Source organism: Phascolarctos cinereus, unplaced genomic scaffold (genome assembly GCF_003287225.1).
Source record: "Phascolarctos cinereus isolate Bilbo 61053 unplaced genomic scaffold, phaCin_HiC Scaffold_726;HRSCAF=1367, whole genome shotgun sequence".
NCBI classification, from domain to species: domain Eukaryota; kingdom Metazoa; phylum Chordata; class Mammalia; order Diprotodontia; family Phascolarctidae; genus Phascolarctos; species Phascolarctos cinereus.
Genome location: NW_027556098.1, coordinates 153,094,617 through 153,114,361, shown reverse-complemented (window position 1 = coordinate 153,114,361; position 19,745 = coordinate 153,094,617). Strand labels below are relative to the sequence as shown.

General features: G+C 35.7%; 1 protein-coding gene across 5 annotated transcripts in view; it reads left to right on the top strand.

Moving 5' to 3' along the window:
• Positions 1-19,745, top strand: part of NCKAP5 (NCK associated protein 5) — a 1,104,295-nt gene that overhangs the window by 984,257 nt on the left and 100,293 nt on the right. For all 5 annotated transcript variants that reach the window (XM_021009468.2, XM_021009467.2, XM_021009473.2 and 2 more), the window contains one exon: positions 11,965-12,055. In XM_021009468.2, coding sequence (XP_020865127.1) covers positions 11,965-12,055 — 91 coding nt within the window. The remainder of the gene's footprint in view (positions 1-11,964; positions 12,056-19,745) is intronic.

Genomic DNA, 19,745 nt, shown 5'->3' with positions numbered 1-19,745 from the left:
AAACAGCACTGTAGCCATTTGATGACATAAATATAGAGTTAAGATATTGAAGGTGGAAGGGAAGGAGGGAAGGAAGAATGAGAATCAGTACAAGAAGCTGGCAGTTTGATTATGGACTGGGCAATGCTGACACTTGTAATGATCTTCCTGTTTCTGCTGGTGAGGACTTTCACCAACTACATATGCAAAATGATGGCATAATCACAGTGTGTTCCCATCAAAAGATACCAATGTACTTTCCTAAAATTATACCCTTATGCTGGAAAATCTTATGTTGATCATCTCCACCATCAAAAACGCAAAAAGGAGCAAATTTGGTTGAAGTGGAAATGACGAATATTAGCTATGGTTGATGTCTTGGGGGTGCATGTCGTATCTTTTTTTAAGAGGACTCACATATGCCAATTCAAGCCACTCCAAGCTGGAAGTGCTATAAAATTTGAGGAAGACTATTTGTAACTTAGTTGTACACAACACTTTTACTTTTTACTATTGAAATGAAACTACCAATGAATAGTTTCCCTAAAAAAAAAAAAAGCCATGTAGATCTTCCCAGGGTGTGCTAACTTTAACCAGTATTTATATTTCAAATTGCATTTGTATCCACATCCTATGCTCATAGCCTTTTCACTCAAATAATTGATTTTGTCCTATTCATTTGCTCTTCATGAAGGATTTGCAGCATTTCTACAAAAATTCTGCTTTTTATTGAAGAAATATATCAGTAACTTTTTTTAACTCTTATAAAAGAAGGCTATAAAAATATAGCAGTTGCTACCATTTTCTGGGAGAAAATTTGAAATATGAAGCAATTATGCATTTCTTTGGGAGATATTTCAAGGGAGGAGAATGTTTCAGGCATAATCATAATGGGAATTGGAAAACCTATTAGCTTCATTATTGATGTTTAGAGTTCTTAAGGTTAAAGTACCACAGCCATACTTAAAGTTTAAGCAAATGCACATTTTTATTTTTCATTCAAATAACTCTATCTTGACTCAAGGCAGATGCAAGGTCGTTTTTCAAGCTCTCAGAAACAGTATGCAGACTGTGTACTTTGCAAAACTTTTTTCTTTGCTTCTGGCTTGCATGGTATCATCTCTTCTTTGAAAATGTAGATGTCCCCTGCATTATAAAACTACAAATTATGAGCATATCTAAGGCTGCCCTTGTAGTGTCACTGAAAGGAAAAAAAGAGAGAATGAAAGTCTGGAAATGTGCAATATGCCAGAAATTCAATCCAACTGATCTAAAACTTTGATAGCACAGTGGAGCCCTTATCTGAGCCACTCAATTTAACTATGCCCCATTTAATATGGTTCTGACAGCTTAGGGTATATCTTCACTGTACAGAAGTACAAGAAAGAAAAAAAAAACACACACACAAAATCCCTGTACTTTCCTTCTACAATTTCATCTTTACTCTTTTATTGTTTCCTAATGCTGAAGTAATTTGCCATGCTTTTTGTCTCTCCCCCATACAGTCTTTCTCAGGGTAAAAATAAGAGTCATTTAGACCTCTTAGAATATGTTTAAGAAGCAGCACACTTATTTTTCCTGTGAAGTACCTAGATTACCCAAAGTATACATAAATGATAGGGATATTAATTTTTTTTTTAGTTAGCTATTAAGGGCAAATTAATTACGTAGGGAAGCTTTTTCCATACGCAGTAGATGAAGTACTTTGTTAAGCTAAATACCAAACTATCTAGTTTCTTTCTGAAGGTAAATTTTTTTTTAAATTTATCTCTGTAAACCTTAGTGTGATAATCCATGGAAATTATTCATTTCCAAGAAAAGAAATGAATTTTTTCACCTGAACTAGTGGTAGAACAATAGTGAAAACCTGTTGTACATTTTGAGCATATTTGCAGATAAATTGTGAAGTAGGACTTCACAGCCAAGCAGTATGGTAGACTTGCAAAACACTGGAAGAAGAGCTAGGAAACTGGTTTCCAACTCTAATTTAGCCACTAACTTGCTGTGTGACTTGGAGGGAGTCTGTCACTTACTCTCCTTAGGAATCATTTTCCTTATCCATACAATGAGTAAGTTGGACTAATCACCAAAGTCTCTTCTACTTCTGCTATTCTTAGAGGCAGTGTCCTTTAGTGGAAGGAGATAAAAGTAATGGGAAGATAACTGGTATTAATAACAGACAGCCTGAGTTTATGTGGTCACTTAGCTCTCTGTTTCCTCATCTCTAAAATGGAGACATTTATACTTGTACTATTTATTTCATCAGGCCACTAAGGAAGCACTTTATGCATTTTGAAAGTGTTTTGTATGTATGAGTAATGATCAGTCAATCCAAAAATATTTATTAAGCTGCTACTATATTCCAAACAGGTAGGTGGTACGGTGAATAGAGTATTGAGGTTGGAATCAGGAAGACCCTTCTTCCTGAGTTCAAATCTGGTCTCAGACACTTAACAGCTGTGTGACTCTGGGCAAGTCAGTTAACAACTGTTAGCCTCATATGGAAAATGAGCTGGAGAAGGAAATGGCAAACCACTACAATATCTTTGCCAGGAAAACCCCAAATGGGGTCATCTGAAAAATGACTGAACAATAGCACTATGTTAAGCACTGAGCACACAAACAAAAATTAAAAAGTCCCTGTCCTCAAGAGGTTTACATTATATGACAATGATTTTATTTCAATACTAAGGTCAGTGAATAATAATAATAATAATATCAAGCAATTACATAATGCTTTAAATGTGATTTAATATAATTACAATATAATAATACAATGTTTTAATCTCATAGTATTCTCATAATAACTCTGGAAAGTTATTATTTCTACTATATGAGAAAACTGCGACAGAGAGAGGTTAAGTAACTTGTGAAGGGTCATACAGTTAGCAAGTTGCAGAGGTAGTATTTTTACACAGATCTTCCTGACCCTACTGTAGGTTCCCAAAGTGGGCAATACTACCCCCAGGGAGCTCTGGGTGAGGCAGTATTAGCCTCAGGTGCAGTTGGGAGGCATTGAATAAAAATAAGAGGGTAGTGGAAGCATAATGAAAGAAGAGAAGGGAATTTTGAAAAAAAATTATACATGTTTCATCTATTGTGTAGCAGAGTTAAAGGCACAGTGATTACATTAATTTCCAAATAAACACAAAATGCAAGTTATAACTCATCAGTGGTCAAGTCCCCTGACAGGTCTTAACAAGCAAGTGTTGGCAGGAAAGTATGTCGCACATTGTTAGGAAGTCTAGCACGAATTGGCAGGAATATATATATGTAATGACTTGTTTACAATATAATACTATATGGTTACATGATAAAGTATTGCATCATCCAAATTTCAATGCAGGAAAAAACACAAATTTACAATAAATTGTTAAATTTGAGATGTGTCATTTTAAAAACATATATATATATTTTATATTTTCTTGAAATAATGCAAATTTTAAAAAAAAGTTGAAGAATTAAAGAAAGTAGATTTCCACGGGGCCTCTGAGTATTTTTTTTTTGAAAAGGGGGGCAGTAGGCCAAATAAGTTTGGGAACCTCTGCTCTAGATCTACCTCTCTATCCATGGAGCCACCAACTTGCCTCATTTTGAGAGATATAAGTTGGATAGTCTTATTTTTAAAAATTTAAGGAGAGGTTGATATTTGCTTGTTTTAAATTTTAAAGCATTATACAGAGAATTTGTCATAATGCTTTTTGCTTGAAAGCTCCAATTCAGACCATAGTTATTTTAATTTAAAAATCTAATGACTCATCTTTAATTAAGAGAGCAAAAAGCAATATAGTATAATAGAAAGAGGACTGAATTTGAAGTTCTGGGATCTGTATTTAAATATTCAAGTTCTGCTACTTCCTACCTGTGTTACCTTGGAAAAAACACTTAAACTCTCCAAACCTCAGTTTCTTCATCTGTATGGTGAAGGGGATAGTGTAAGTGATATGTAACTCCCCTCAAAACCCAAATCCTATGATTAAAAACCATAAACTAAAATGTTTGGCCCCCTGTCTTAAAGGGAAAAAAAGCTTCCATCATTTCAGTTCATCTTTTTTTTGTGTTATTAATACTGAAAGATTATTTCCATACATACTACAGACACATGCATGTAGTGAGCCTTTATACAGATCATAATAGTAAGTCCATTTTCAACATTAATAGACATGTATTAAAGAATGTACAAAAATTCTTTAATGCTTTGCAGAACTGAATCCTTTTCTTTTCTAGGGTGGTAATTAAAGGATTGTGTCTTCATCATGCTATCACTTACCCACCACTTAATTGTTATATACCACTCTAATTTTTATATAATTTATGCAAAGGCTATGTTGCTTTGTACTTTTATTTAAACTACATAAAATTAGAAATCTTTTTTAAGAGGAAAAGAATAGTATTCTTTTGATGAGTTATACTGGAATCATGAATCTAAAACTGGAATGGACCTGAGGCCATCAAATCCAACCTCCTCATTTTACAAATGAGGAAACTGAGGCTCAGAGAGCTTAAATAATTTATTGAGTCAAACAAATAGTAAGTATGAACATTAAGTAAATAGGTCAGAGATTGGTGTACATTGTTTTGAAGCCAGTCATGTCTTCTCCTTGTAAATTTCAAACTGTTTCAGAAACAAAGTCTCAAGGAGGATTATCCCAATTATTCCTATCCCAATTACCATTGGGTCAAGAAAAGTTAGCAGAATTAGTAAGGTGATCGATAGCTATAAGTATATACATACACATGCATATATATGCATGTATATCTACATATGTAATATACTCATATACATATATGTATATGCAACAGAAGAGATAGTCATTTTATTATCTCTTTTTTGATTCAAATGATGTGTAGTTTCCTTTGCTCACTGGTATTCTATACTCTGTAAAAACAAAGTACTAAGAAAAAGGCCAAAAGGAGCCATCTCATGAGGATAGTGCTGCCCAGATGAGATAGCATCGAACCATGACAATAATTGCACATCAATCTCCTTTTATTAAGTCCTGCAAAAAACATTGTCACTCCAAAGTTATCAAAGTGAAAGATGCAGCCCTTAATGCTTTTTTGACACTAATACTAATCGTGCATATTTTGCCCTTCATAATCCATAAGAAATGTAAATAAAATAAAAGGCAATGACTCCCAAGTTGTTTTCTTCTCTTTCAAGGATATCCCACAATCTAAGATGTTTCATTTCCTCTTCTTTCCAAATGAGCCTTATAAATATAATGTGACTTTAGGAGAAAGTCTTAAATTTATGGGAATTCGAAGAAGAAATATATAAAGAATCCAGCATCAAATTTATATACAGACTTCACCCAAAGAGTTATCAATTCATTCATTCATTCATTCATCGAACATTTATTAAACTTCTATTTAAAAGCACAATCCTAGGTTGGGGAGAGATTCAAAGATAAAATTGACATGATCATTGCATTCATGAATCTCACAGTGAGGAGAGTCAGTAAGATACATAAATAGTTAAATATAAAATAAGTGAGAATATAAATGTATCAGAAGACTACAGAGTGCTATGGTGCGGAGGAGAGAACTCTGTAGTTGGGGTCAGAAGGCATGAGTCTGGTCTACTGTTTGACTATCATTTTGACAATGGGCAAATCACTTAATCTCTCTCAATCTCAAGTTCCACATCTAGGAAATTAAGACAATAATATTTGTACTATATACTTTTTGATCTTGTAAGAATTAAATGAGATCATGGATGGATAAAAACTGCTTTATAAAACTATATTATATGATATGGGGTAAAGACTAGCACTGCCCAATTCAAATAACGGGTACTTTACTGGTGTTCTATATTCTGAAAAAAAAAACAGAAGTGCTAATTTAAAAAAAAAAAGAACCATCCTATGATCATTCCTGGACAAAATAACATAAAACCATGAAAAAATTTATACATTTTTCTCTTATTAAGTCCTGTAAAGTTATCATTCCAACATTCTCTGTAAAAAGATACACCTCTTAATGCTATTTTGACACTAATAATAATCATGCATCCTGCATGTCAATAACAAACTAGCACTTTTCTAAAGGACATCTTGGAGTATCCTAGAACCTCCCTTAGAAAAATGCTAGCTTTTAACATCAACAGCCAAAAGGAACACTGGCAAATACTACTTCCAATTATGTGGGTGCTATTTGATTCCTACTCCTTATCATATTTAACAATATTACTGATTGTACTTTCTGTCTGTGCGTAAGAGCAGGGGCTAGAAAAATGCCATTTTGAGATTCATAGTCCTCTTGGAGTTCTCCTTGGATTTGTGCCCTAGTCAGTATCTTCCAAACTTATCTACACTCATATTGGCCCCACTATGCATTAGCATTCAATCTTATGCCCAAGTTCACATGCTAAAAATTATTCTTGACAATTCTTTCCCTCATCCTCCACTCACACAGTCAGCTCACTTATTCAGGTCCTTATTACCTCTTGTCTGGTTCACTGTATTCAGAAAGAGATTTCTTTGTTGGTATCCCTTCTTCCAGACTCTTTCTTCTCCATTCCATCCTCTATGTAACTTTCAAAATAATCTTTGCAAGAAACAGTTCTGATCATGTCATTCCCTAGCTCAAAAGCTTTCAGGCTTCCTATCCCATTGCCAATAGGAAAATACAGATTTCTTATCCTAGCATTTAATGAACACCACTACTTATCTCCCATCTGCCTTTCCAACCTTATTAAATACCATTTTGCTTCATGAATTCTCCATTTCTCAAAAAAAAAAAAACACTGTTGTTTTTCAGTCATGTCCAACTCTTTTTGATTCTGTTGGGGGTCTTCTTGGCAAAGATACTCAAGTGGTTTGACATTTACTTCTCCAGCTCGTTTTTACAGATGACAAAACTGAGGCAAACAAGGTTAAGTGACTTGCCCAGGGTCACACAGCTAGTAAATGTCTGAGGACAGATTCAAACTCAGGAAGATGAGTCTTCTAGACTAGGCACTCTATTCACAGCACCACTGAGCTGCACTGAAAGTATTTGTTGTTGTCCAATAATGTCCCACTCTTTGTGACCCCATGGACCATACTGTCCATGGGATTTTCTGGGCAAAGATTCTGGAGTAGTTTGCCATTTCCTTTTCCAGTGGATTAAGGCAAACAGAGGTTAAGTGACTTGCCCAGGGTCACACAGCTAGCAAGTTTCTAAGGCCAGGATTTGAACTCAGGTCTTCCTGACTCCAGGTTCAGCCCTCTATCCACTGAGTCACTAGTTGCCTAAAAACTGCTAATGACTCTCCAAAATTTATAGTCCATCTCTCACCTCCATGGATTTGTACAAGCCACTCCCTAGCAATCAAACAAAAATCCTTTATGAGTATTTACCGTGTGCCAGACACTGTGCTGTGTTGGGGATACCAAAAACAAAACAAAAACAAACCAACAATAACCCCCAAAAAATTCTGTGCCCTCAGTGAGCTTATATTCTATTAATATTCCACATGCCTCATCTCAGAATCCTCGACTTCCTGCAAAGGTCAACTCAAAGTGTTACTTGCTGTAGGAAGCTTTCTCTCAACCTTCTTTCTCCTCAACCTCTTTCTCCTCAATTTTCTTTGTATTAGTTTTATTATATACCTGAATTTATTATGTCTGCTAGAGCTTAAGTTCCTTCAGGGCAGAAATGCTTTTGGTTTTGTCTTTGTATCCCCAATATTTAGCATTGTGACTTATACGTAGTGGCCCTTTCATCAATATTTGTTTTCTTGAGTTAAATTATTTATGGTGGCTCCTTAACCTCAAGCTGGCTCCCACTCACCGTTTAGTATGATCTCTGCAACCTCCCTGTGATCTGGATGATCTCATCCAGTGTCTGTTCATGAATGCCAACTAATTTTAATTTCAGTTTATGAATAATATAATTAGTAAAGGGAATCTGCTGCCAAAATAAATTATAGCTGTCATCCATAGCCAATTAAAAAAATTTTTTTTAATTATCTACTGCTTTCTGCTTAGGTCTATTAGCATAAATATGTCAGGTTGACTGAAGGAGTATCACGTACCAGTTACGTCACTTCAGTTGTCTAACATTTCCCCTCCATTTCCTGTTTCCTATAATTCACCATTAGTACTGAATCTCTTCTACAGGGACCAGATATGCCATGTTATCCATGAGATACTTGGAGACCTAATGATTATAAGCCTTGTCCTTCAGCCCTGTTTCTATGATAAATTATCCAAGGCTAACTACAAATAGTTGGACCAGTATAAAAAGTATCTAACTGGGTTGGGATGGCTATGGCATCCTAGCGCTTTTGTGTTCCTGCTTTTAAGTCTTACTTAGAAGTAATGGTATGAGTCATTTGAAGGGGAAGGAGCAGTCTCAGTTTGCAGGCAAAATAGAAAATTGTAATTAACCTGAAACTAGAATTTATCAGCTCCTGGAAAGCTATTTGAAGTCCTGACTAGCACAGCACAAGAAAGGCATCACAGAACTGAAGAGGGTCTAACTTCCACACAAAAACTAAGCCCCTGTAAACACAACTACACCATCAGAGTGGGGGTGCTTCTTTAGGGATGCAGACTAGAAAGTTTAGGGGCATAGAGGGGTCATACAGAAAGGACTCAACTGAGAGTCAGAGGTTTCTAGCCTCCTAATTTTTTTTTAAACCTTTTTGGAATATATTAAGAATTTCAAGTAGTAGTAATTCTTTGGGTAATAAGCTCATTTTTCTACTTGCATTATAATTCAATTGAAGAATTCATTGACCATTCATTTAAGAACCTATCATAGCAAGACACTGTGCCAGGTACTGACTAGACAGAGATGAACAATGTGATCCTTGCCCTCAAAGTCTTCATAATCCAATTGGTAAAATACACTATGTGCACAAATAGATGTAATGCAAGGCAAAATGTAATTGAGGGCAAAAGGAAGCAAGAAAAAATTGCTGTTTGGAAAAATTGTGGAGGAAGATCAAGTAAAGCTTCATGAAATTGATATCACCAGAGCAAAGTCTTTAATTAAGAAAAGGATTTAGAAAGTTTAGATGAAGGAGTGTATTCCAGATGAAGGAATACAATTGAAACTGGCCTGTGTGGGCCACTGCTGGGTCTCCTTCTAACTTCCTATGTGACCTTGAACAATTTTCTTAACCTCCTTAGACTTTGGTTCCCTCATCAGTAATATGAAGTGATTGAACTAGATGATTTCTAAGGTCTCTTCTAGCCCTTAAAAGAAAATCTATGAGGCTTCACATTCTACAATTCTTTGGTTTGGACAGATAAAGAGAAAGTGATTGTGACTGAAACCTAAGTAAAGGAATAGGATGAACATGGACTTGTTCCCATTTTAGAACTGGGGAACAGCCCTTTGGGAGTGAAAAAAGTAAACTTAGGACAAATAAAAGTATGATTGTATGTAGTATGTCTCCCATCTGTCCCTTTCTCTTTGCTCAGGTTCTAAGCCCCTTTAGTTAAGGCACCTAGCATGTCTCATCTAGCATGTTATAAGTCTCCTCGTTGCTCTTCCTGCCGAGTGTATGGCTTCTCCTTTTACACAGTGGCAAAAAAGGCAATCTTCATAAGACCAAGGTCTGATCTGTCTCTTCTACTCAAAAAATCTTTGTGGCTGTCTTTTTTATATATAAAATACAAACCCAACAGACCAGGCTTTCACAGCTCACCATTTTCTGGTTCCAGCCTACTTTTGCAGCTTTTTTCCCCTGACTGTACTGCTAATGGATAAATGTATATCTGTGTATACATGTTATCTTCCTCACTCAAATGCAAACTCCTGGAGGTCAGGTACTGTTTCATATTCATCTTTGCACTCGCAGCACCTAACAGTGCCTGGCACATAGTAGGTCCTAATAAATGATTACATGGTCATAGGATCATAGACTTAGGGCTGGAAGAAACCAGAGAGGCCATCAAGTTCAATCCCCCTCATTTTAACATAAAGAAACTAAAGCCTGTAGTTACTTTGCTAGCTTCTGAGGCTAGATTTGAACCTAGGTCTTTGGAGCATTAAAAATTCTAAGCCCTGTATCTAATAGGCTGTACTTGTTGATTGATTGATTGATTGATTGATTGATCTTTTACTTCTCTGTATTTACATAGACCAGTCTCAGTGTCTGAAATGCACTCCTTCATCTAAATTTTCAAAATCCTTTTCTTAATTAAAGACTCCATTCTGGTGATGTCGGTTCCGTGAAGCCTTACTTGCTAAGGTCTCCCTCCACAAATTTTCCCAAAAGCAATTTTTTCTTGCTTGTTTTTGTCCTCAGTCACATTTTACCTTGCATTACATTTATTTGTTATAAATAAAATGTTGTATTTCACCAATTACGTTGTGAAGTGTTTGAGGACAGAAATCATGTTGTTCTTTATCTCTGTCTATCCAGGGCCTAGCATAATGTCTCGCCATAATAAGTTCTTAATAAATGGTCAATGAATTCTTCAATTGAATTACAATTCAGGTAGAAAATTGAACTTATTATCCAAAGAAGAACTACTGATTAAAAATATCAATCTATTCCAAAAAGCTTTTTTATAAATCAGGAGGATAGATCCATAACAGAATCCTTATTAGAGGAAATTAGTATGTTTAAGGACACATCTCTAATTACATTTAATGATTATTTTGACATGAGTGGGAAGACAGTTGTGACTTTTCCTCGATTCCACAATGAGAAACAAATTATCAGGCCAGAGAAAATACCTGTCTGACCTACTAAGATAAATCCTACTTTGTCAAGGTGTCTTCAGAGGTAATATTAGTGGAACTACTTCTTCTCTAATACAAATGTAGATTTGCAATCTCAAGAGGCAGAAGAGTCCCTATATTGCCCTTTTCTTTTGGAGATGCTAATAAGCAATGAAATATCCCCAAATCTAGTAATAGAGTAAGTGAGGTGAGGAAATGAAGGTACTGGCTCTCCATTCCCTTATCAGTTTGTATTACACAGGTTTGAAGTGGCAGAGTTAGAGATCTATTTCAGTTTGGCATCTTTTGACAATCCACATTGGACCGATTAAGCACCAATTACATTCTAATACTAAAACCATGGTCATAAAATGTAAATAATTAGTTTTATTCCATTAAATATGAGGAATTGGAGACAAAAAAAGCAGGAAGCTAAATTGAGCTCAAGGTCAGCATACATCTGTGTGACTTTCTATAGTGCAAATATAAAATAATGGCTCCTTGGCATTCCACCCAAGTCCCAGAGCAGATCCACTGGCAATTAAAGAACATATGTGCATAACTAGGATTCTTATTGCATTACCCATTTTATATTATTGCCATTGTCTTTCTAGTTGACCAGATGAAATGTCTTTTAATTAGGGCATTAAAAGTACTATCCAGAGTCCAAAAAAAAAAACACCTTTGAATTCACACTGAAGCTGCATCTAGATGTGCAAAGTAAAACTGAGAATTTAAGTAATTATCTGGGTAATTAATTCCTTCTCTCCCGTTCTTCACACCCTTTCCAATTATCTGGTTATTACAGGTAAAAGATTAGGGAGGGGTTTGTTTTTGCTTGAATTATCTAAATAACCAACTCAATTCTCCAGGTCATTGATCCCACACTGAGGTCACCTTGTTGTTCTGTCCTAGAATGAATAAAACACAAAAATCTCCAAGACTCACACAAGTAGAGACCTGAATGTATTTCTTTATTCTTATTAAAATAAATTGTAGTGGAAGTCATTCCCTCCAGAGAAATTATACCTCCTTAAACCTTAATTTTTCTTGACAGCTCTATGTTACAGACTTCATTAAAAGGAATGAAAACCAAAGCTGTTACCTCCAAAGTCTTTTGTGGAATGATGTACCTATAAATTTTCACTTTCAAAAATAAAGTTATATATCTGAAAATAAGTTGTTATAATTAAAAATAATAATGAATCCATTCAGTGCAGTTGAGAAAACATATTCATTTGCTATATGTAGCAACTTTTCTGCTGAGAGTTGCTAAAAATAACTTATGAAAGGATTTTCTGAATTTTCTTCTTTTTACAGATAAAAGAGGTCACTGAAAGCTTTCAAGAGGATGAAGTGGACACCATTATGGAGAGTGGAGGACATTCTCCATTTCAAAACCACATAATAGGTACCAATTAATGTTTTCCTACTACTTTCACTATTGTGTTATTTGCCTATGCAGAAGTAGTCTCTGCTTTTGGACTCAATGCATTCTTGGAGTCTAGGAGTCCGTGTCTTAACAACAGCAATTTTTAAGCAATCCAGCCAGCACAGGCACTTTTACTTCATTTGCTTAGACAGCACTAGAGACCTTGGAGGGAAAAAGTAAAGGTGTTAAGATGTCAAGATCTTTATTAGGTCTTTATTAGGCAGCTGTGGAATGAACAAAGCAGCAGAATACCAAGTAAAGGAAAGTGTGAGCTCCCAATAAAAAAAGGGAGAAGAATGTATACGCTTCTCATCCAATATCTCCAATCATGTGCACTTGGCACCCAAGTAAAACTAACCTTACACTACATCAACATTTAACATTTGAACCCCAAGAAGAATCTATCTAAAAGTTATCTTGTTAAACACATAGGCTAGAAATTCATTATTTGGTCTTCTTGAATCAAAATTATGATATATTTTGATATTAGAAAAAACACAGACTGAGAGGCAGCATGGTTTGGTAGACAGAAGGTCCCACTTAAAGACAGAAATACCTAGATTCAAGTCTTGCCTTTGACACACACTGACTGTGTGCCCCCAAGCAAGTCATAACCTTTCATAGCCCCAGGCAACTTTCTATGACTATCAAAGACAGATAAGTTGTGACTGCATATAGTTTTTATACTAGGAGTTTCTTCCACTAAATAAATCACAAGTCTTGACCAAAAATAAATAAAGCCCAGTGGATTAAAGCCATATTCCTCACCTTCTCCCCCACTCTCAGGGAAAAAGAAAAGTAAATTTGCAGATAGGCTCTTATTGGTTTTGAAAATTCTCCAGCCCACTCTATTCTCTCTGGTAAAAGCCTCATTATACAAATCCCTATTTCTTAAATGAATTTGGTTTATCAGCTACTTCTTTTAATTGTGCAGAACAAATGGAGTGTAGAAACTATAGTTCCTCAAGACAAAAGGCCTTTGCTGACACTTTGAGAATGTCTAGTAATGGGTGGTAACCAGGAGATTGAAGAGCTGTCAGCAGCTGTGATTCTAATAGGGAGAACACAAGATAATAACTTTAATAGCACCTGACGATCTTGGGGAAAATGCAGAATATGTTGCTCTTAGAACTCAAAAGAACTTGGAGTTTGGGCATTTGGGGTTGTTTTGATTTTACAAAGGATGCCAGTGTATGATTAAATCCTTTCCTACAGACCATATTCAGGCACATTAGAGATAATCTTGACTACCCTATTGCAGTGGTGTGACATCTCTCACAGCTTTCTTGTTTCTGGATTTAATCAGTATCTGTTGCTCCTGTCCTTTCCCGAGAATATCTTTGTCTGCCAGCTCTCAGCATCCACTCCTGCTGTCAGCTCCAAGTTGGTATACTTTGCTACCGACTTCCTAGTATACACAGCAGTCATCTGAAAACTATAATTTATAGTTTATTCGGAGTGAATTGTTGTATCCCCACACTTAATGAGACTGGCACACCATTATTATTCTCTTCATTTGTAATTGGGGATGCAAAAGTCTTAACAAAATAGAACTGAATGAGCATAGTCTGAACGAGATTATTATTCCAAAAAGACACCCTTTATTATAGTTGTCAATGCAAAATGCTTAAATTGGCATCAGTTCTGCATAGTTAGCTAATGTGCAAGTTAAATATTATTTAACAACCTTCAAACTTGACACTATAGAAAGCGCTGAAGAGTTGCCATTTTTCTAAAATTAGGTGCTGTTGGACCTGTAAAATTAGTAACATGCATGTGTTAGGAGCCAATCTTTTTAAAGGACTACAATGACTGAAGTAGATTTAAATAGATTGATGATTCTGGATTACAGGAACAAAAGTACATCTGGACTAGGTTTTCACTAGGGCGAACATTTTTGTCTTCAAAGAGATAAAGCTACTTTGAGCTGACAAGAACACTGTCATTTAGTCTAACTGACTGCTCCCAAGGCAAGGATCCAACTGAGTCAACTAACTTAAATTTATTTTTAATCTTTTTTCTCCCTCAGAACCTATGGAAACTTCATATCTAATTGCAATGACAGTAAATACTTTCTCGGGGAAAATGAATGATAGCCCACCACACCAAAATATTTAAGTATCAGAAAACACTGAGACTTCCCAATAACCATTTGCCATCCATTGTGAGGTTTCCAAGTAGAGGAAACAATAAATTTAAATGTTGTGGCTAACAACCGAATGCTGACTTCTATCTGCAACAGGCAAGAGCAATTAGCCAATTCATGAATCAGAGATCTGTCTGCATTTTTATTGAGAAGGGTGAGCTTGTCTTAGATTGGGCAAAACAGTATGGCTTAATTACAAAGTCATTATATAGAAGAGTTGGCTGATCAGCATACCTGATGTAAAATATAAGATGTGTGAAATGAAAACATACTTATAAATATTCAAACATATTTTCTTTTAGTCATAACAATTTTAAGCAGTACAGGCCCTCACACTTATGAGAAAGGATTGATCTAGATAGTGTAATATACATTACATTTGCTCACTGTCCTTCTGTGGTATTGAACTATGACAGATCATATTTATCAAATACAGGCTGTCCCAGAAGTCTCAGTGCAATTTTAAGCTATTAAACATATTAAAGCTTAAAATTACTACACTGAGACTTTTGGGACATGATGTATATTGTATATGTATCATCCATTGGCTCACTCCCCAACTCTACCATAGCACTGGAAAGTTGGATCTCTAAAGCAGCCAGTGCTGCTATTTTCAGGGTTCTAGGGGTAACCCTTAAATGGCCAATCTAGATTGGCCAAAGCCTCTGGTCTCAGGTTTCTTCAGAGATGATGTTCTGAGGTTCATCACTTCTAGGCAAGAATAGTCCATGCCTGGCCACTCTAGATCAATAGTTCTTCCTGGTTCAAAGCCAGCCCCCTCAGAAAAATATTCCACATTGACTTATGATAATCAGTCTCAATTCATTCAGTTACACTTTGCAGATTTCTTTTGGGATCTAATGAAAAGAGCAGCTAGAGACAAAGTTAGGAATACAAGTTGTACCCTCATTGTCTTCGATGGTCTCTTCATATTTATTGAGTTATTCAAACTTCAGATCTTAAGTTATAAAATGCTTATTTCATATCTGAAGTTCTTCTCAATGGGACAGACTATTACATATACTTCCATAAATTGATGAACAGAGAAATAAGAAAGATTTCCTGGAAGAAAAGTCAGCCAATAGAAAACATCAAGAATCCTGAGCAAGTGGGGCAGCTAGATGGCACAGTGGATAGAGCACCGGCCCTGAAGTTAGCAGAATCTGAGTTCAAATCTGGCCTCAGATCAAACACTTGACACTTATTAGCTGTGTGACCCTGGGCAAGTCATTTAATCCCAATTGCCTAAAAAAAAAATTTTTTTTTAAAGAATCCTGGGCAAGTCACTTAATACCAATTGGCTGCAAATACACAAATAATGAATAAATATTTCAACAAAAACATAAAAAGGAAATAAATTGAATGTGAAATAACAAATTTAGGGAATTTGAAGAAAAACAATGAGTTGAATTGATCACCCCTAGTTATAATTGCCAAAGCTAATTGGTGACTTTTGTATCCTTTCTCCCCTGGAAAAGAGTAAAAGAAGAGGCTATTCCATTGACAGATCAGCAAATGCTCAAGCACCCTATGAATTAGCATAACACCTATAATATTGATTTTCCCGTGTCCCATTCTCTATCACCTTCAGAAGAAGTCATCATTATGGCATCATAAATTTAATAATAGTACTGACCTTAGAGACCATTTAGTGCAACACTTTCATTTCACAAATGAGACCAAATGACTTGTCCAGGATCAAACAGCTAAAAATTGTCTGCCAAAGGATGTGATCCTAGGTCTTCTTGATACCAAGTTCAGTACCTCTATCTATTACATCACATTGTCACTCAGTGTACTAACATATGATCAAATCCTGGAAACCAATGTGGATACCAAATAAAACATTATAAGGTCACCACAAGACTTAGGTAATTTTAGGGTTACCTTCAGTTTCTCCTCCATTTGGTGACCTCCCCACTCCCAGGCATCTGGCACATTTGGGTTCCCCAGTGGCACTGAGGGTTCTCCTCTGCTAAGGTCCCAGACAATGGCTCATACTGTAGACCTAGGATATGCTGGGTATATGCTTAACCTAGGGGGTTGACTTGATTTCTTCTTCCCCTCCCAGATTAAAATTCCCTAGTTCTGGATTCCATATTATGAGTTATTTCATTCTCTTCTCTATCAACTTCTACAGTATATGGTAATTTGTTAACCTAATGAGCTAATTCATGCTAATGTGACAGTGGATTAATGTGTTGTTTCTTTTCCTATATCATATGTTTGTATTTTAGCAGCAGTACCCTTGAAATAATACCTTACCTCAAAGGAATTTTGCTATTGGTGAGATTTTTTTTTCTTTAGTGGCAAATCACTAAAGATGATATTGGGTGGAAGGGCAGGCAGGGTCTTTAAGCATCCATCAAATGGCACCATGTAGGTATCTGGCTTTTCTGGATGAGTCCACCATTGCTTAGTACCACGAACATTTTATTGTAGGAAATGGGGTTATGATGGAGAATGTTCTTTCTGTGGCAACATCCTAACTTTGAGATATGCCATGCCTTCAGGCAGGCATCAGCAGGAACCCCACAAATTGAAAGGCTGTCATATGGAAGAAAAAAATCTATTTGTTCTGGTTGACCCCAGAGGGAAGAACCTGGAGCAATAGGTAGAAGCTGCAAGGAGGCAAATGTAGGCTCAATGTTGTTGAAAACTTCATAACAATTAGAGTTATTCAAACGGGAAATCCTTTTTCTTAGGCATTACTGGGTTTCCTCTCACTGGGCATCTCCATTCAAAAGCTAGGTGATTACTTGTGTGTGTTGTAGTAGGGATTCTTTTACAGGTATGGCCTGGACTAGCTGCCTACTGAGGTCCCTTCCAACTGTGAAATTCAGCGATTCCATGCACATAATGGAATACAAAATAGAAGAAAAGTTAGGACCACTGCAGGCAATGAAGGTAGAATTCTATGCCTTTATATCTTGTAGAGATCCTGAAAAACTCACACTAATCAATTAGCAAGCTTTCATTAAGTTCCAATTTTGTACTCCTCCCACATGTGCACTAATAGGTCCACAAGAGAATGAAACATTTGAGTTTACATTCAAATGGTTTTCATTCATTCATTCATTCATTCATTCACATCCCAAACTTGTTTTGAAGGCAAACACATGGAGTAGCAGATACCTTATAGAAAGGACTAGGATTTGTATAATTCTAGAATGTGGAGTTTGATGATAAGGACAAGGCAAGAGCTTAATATACTTTCAAATCATGCGCTTTATTAGGATGTGTATTAAGGACCGGAATGATCACATACTAGAAACTGACATGGGAAGAAGGAAACAAGGCATTATTTATTCACCACCAAAGTCCTATAGGAATATGGTCAGTTCTTCCATTATCCACCTGTGATTTACATCCTTAGGATCAACCACAATAATCGATTATTTATTTTTATCTCATATTGGCTTTCCCCATCCACCTAGCACATATTTAGGCTATTTCTCTCCACTATCAATGGATATGTATTAAATTAAGGAAGTACAAACTCATTTTCATTTTAATCTAAGAACATCAGAAAGTAAATCTTCTGGGGAACAAATATTAAAATGAACTCCAAAGTCAAATATAAATTGTTTCTATTATTCCCTTCTTTAAACCACTTCTAAACTCCAGTGGTACAGATAATCAAGAATTTATTGTGTAGGAAAATCACTTGTGTTTTGAGCAAATTGTCATCTCCATCTTCATGATATTATTAGTCAGCAACAAAAAAATGCATAATTTTGAAGGAATCCTCCATGGAACAAAAGTTATACCCTTTGGTAAAATGTATCTAATATTTTCCTACTCCTAAAATTAAAATATATATTCAAGTCAGAAGGACTGATACACTGTATCTGTCAATCAATTAAAGCTCTTGATAATCATCTGTCTTATTAGAGGAACATTACTTATTTTCCCTAGTGAGGATGGATTTGGAAAGAAGTTTGAGATTTTTGTCTTTTTGTAAATAGAATGGCAATGTTATTTTCTTTTCACTTAAATTTATTCCAAAAGGTTAAGCAGACTTTCAGAACTCCAGAAATTGAAGATTTAGTTAAATGTCATATTTTGAATACTGTGCCCACACACTAAAGTTTAATTATATAAAGGAAGAAATATCAACAATCAAAACAAAATGTGGGTTGCAAAGTAAAAATTTTGATAGATGAACAGTTTTGATAAAGTTACACACTGACTGCTGACTGGCACCAAACTTGGATTTGCTAATGTGATAATCCCTTTGAATGAGAAGCCAGAAGATTTAAAATGATTCAAGTTCTATCAATAAATCCAAGGATGACTTGATTTCAAATGTTTAATCAAAAACAGCCTCCACATGGTATGGTGCAAACAAACTTCCCTTTGTTTGATCAGACTTCCAACTATTTGTTTCCTGCTGGTCCTAGACAGAGTTACTTTTAACACAAAATCAGTATAAAATGGTTTAACATAAAGTTGTCCCTGAGACAATTTGAGTGAAAATGAAATCATCTGCTTCTTGATTTGGAATGATCTAGAAGAAATAACAACCATTTTCTCCCTCCTACTTTTAACACCCTTCTTGTTCAATCTTTGTTTCCATAATCTATCACCTTTGCATGTGGTCCCCTAAATTCTTTGATGTGGTGTTAGAAATTGCACTTGGTAAAGATTCCTTCTTTGACTGATGTTTTAATTCCAAGTACTAATAGATCAGTTTCTTCATTTCACAATCTATTCTTCATGTGAGGACTACATTTTTTGAATTATAGATTTCAGGAAAGCAATATATAGCTCAGGCACTCTGAAAAGCATCCTCAGACTTGGCGATTGCTAAAGAAGTGCTCATTAGGAGGAAATAATTCAACCCTGATTCATTCATCTAATGACTTCGACGAAGAGGCACTTACCAGCATCTTTTGAGGATAATATTAATTCATTGATTCATCCAATAATTATTTTTTTAACTCTTACTGTGTGCTGTTCAGCACTGTACCAGTTACTGAAGGGATACAATTGGATTGGAAGACATAGACACTTCCCTTCAGGAGCTTATGGTCTCGTTGAACTATAACCTGTCTGGTTCTACCAACTACTTGCCATAGTTAAATAAAATACACACACACACACACACACACACACACACACACACACACACACACACACATAGTGCATATAGCATCTGTATGAAGTAGTAAAATTTGTTTTGATTTCAGTGATTTCTTTAGTGTGTATTATCTTCCTTCCTTTTATTTCAATATGCTTCCATACCTTAGTAAGTAGTCTTCATTAGTTGCTGTGGCATGTTGCTATGGTTTTCTGGTAAAGAGCCGTCCTAAAATTACCTAGGCTGATCCTCAGACAACAGATCCACAGTCCAACACTGGGATCATACTCTAAGCATTTCCAGGTTGGTAAAAGAGCTTGGCTTCCGTGGACAAGCTTGGGCAACCTAGAGTTGTTCATATGACACAATGGGCTTCATCATAGGACTATATTAATAATAGACAGTAAGTCCTCTGGTGTCAGTAGCTGATGCTATGGTTT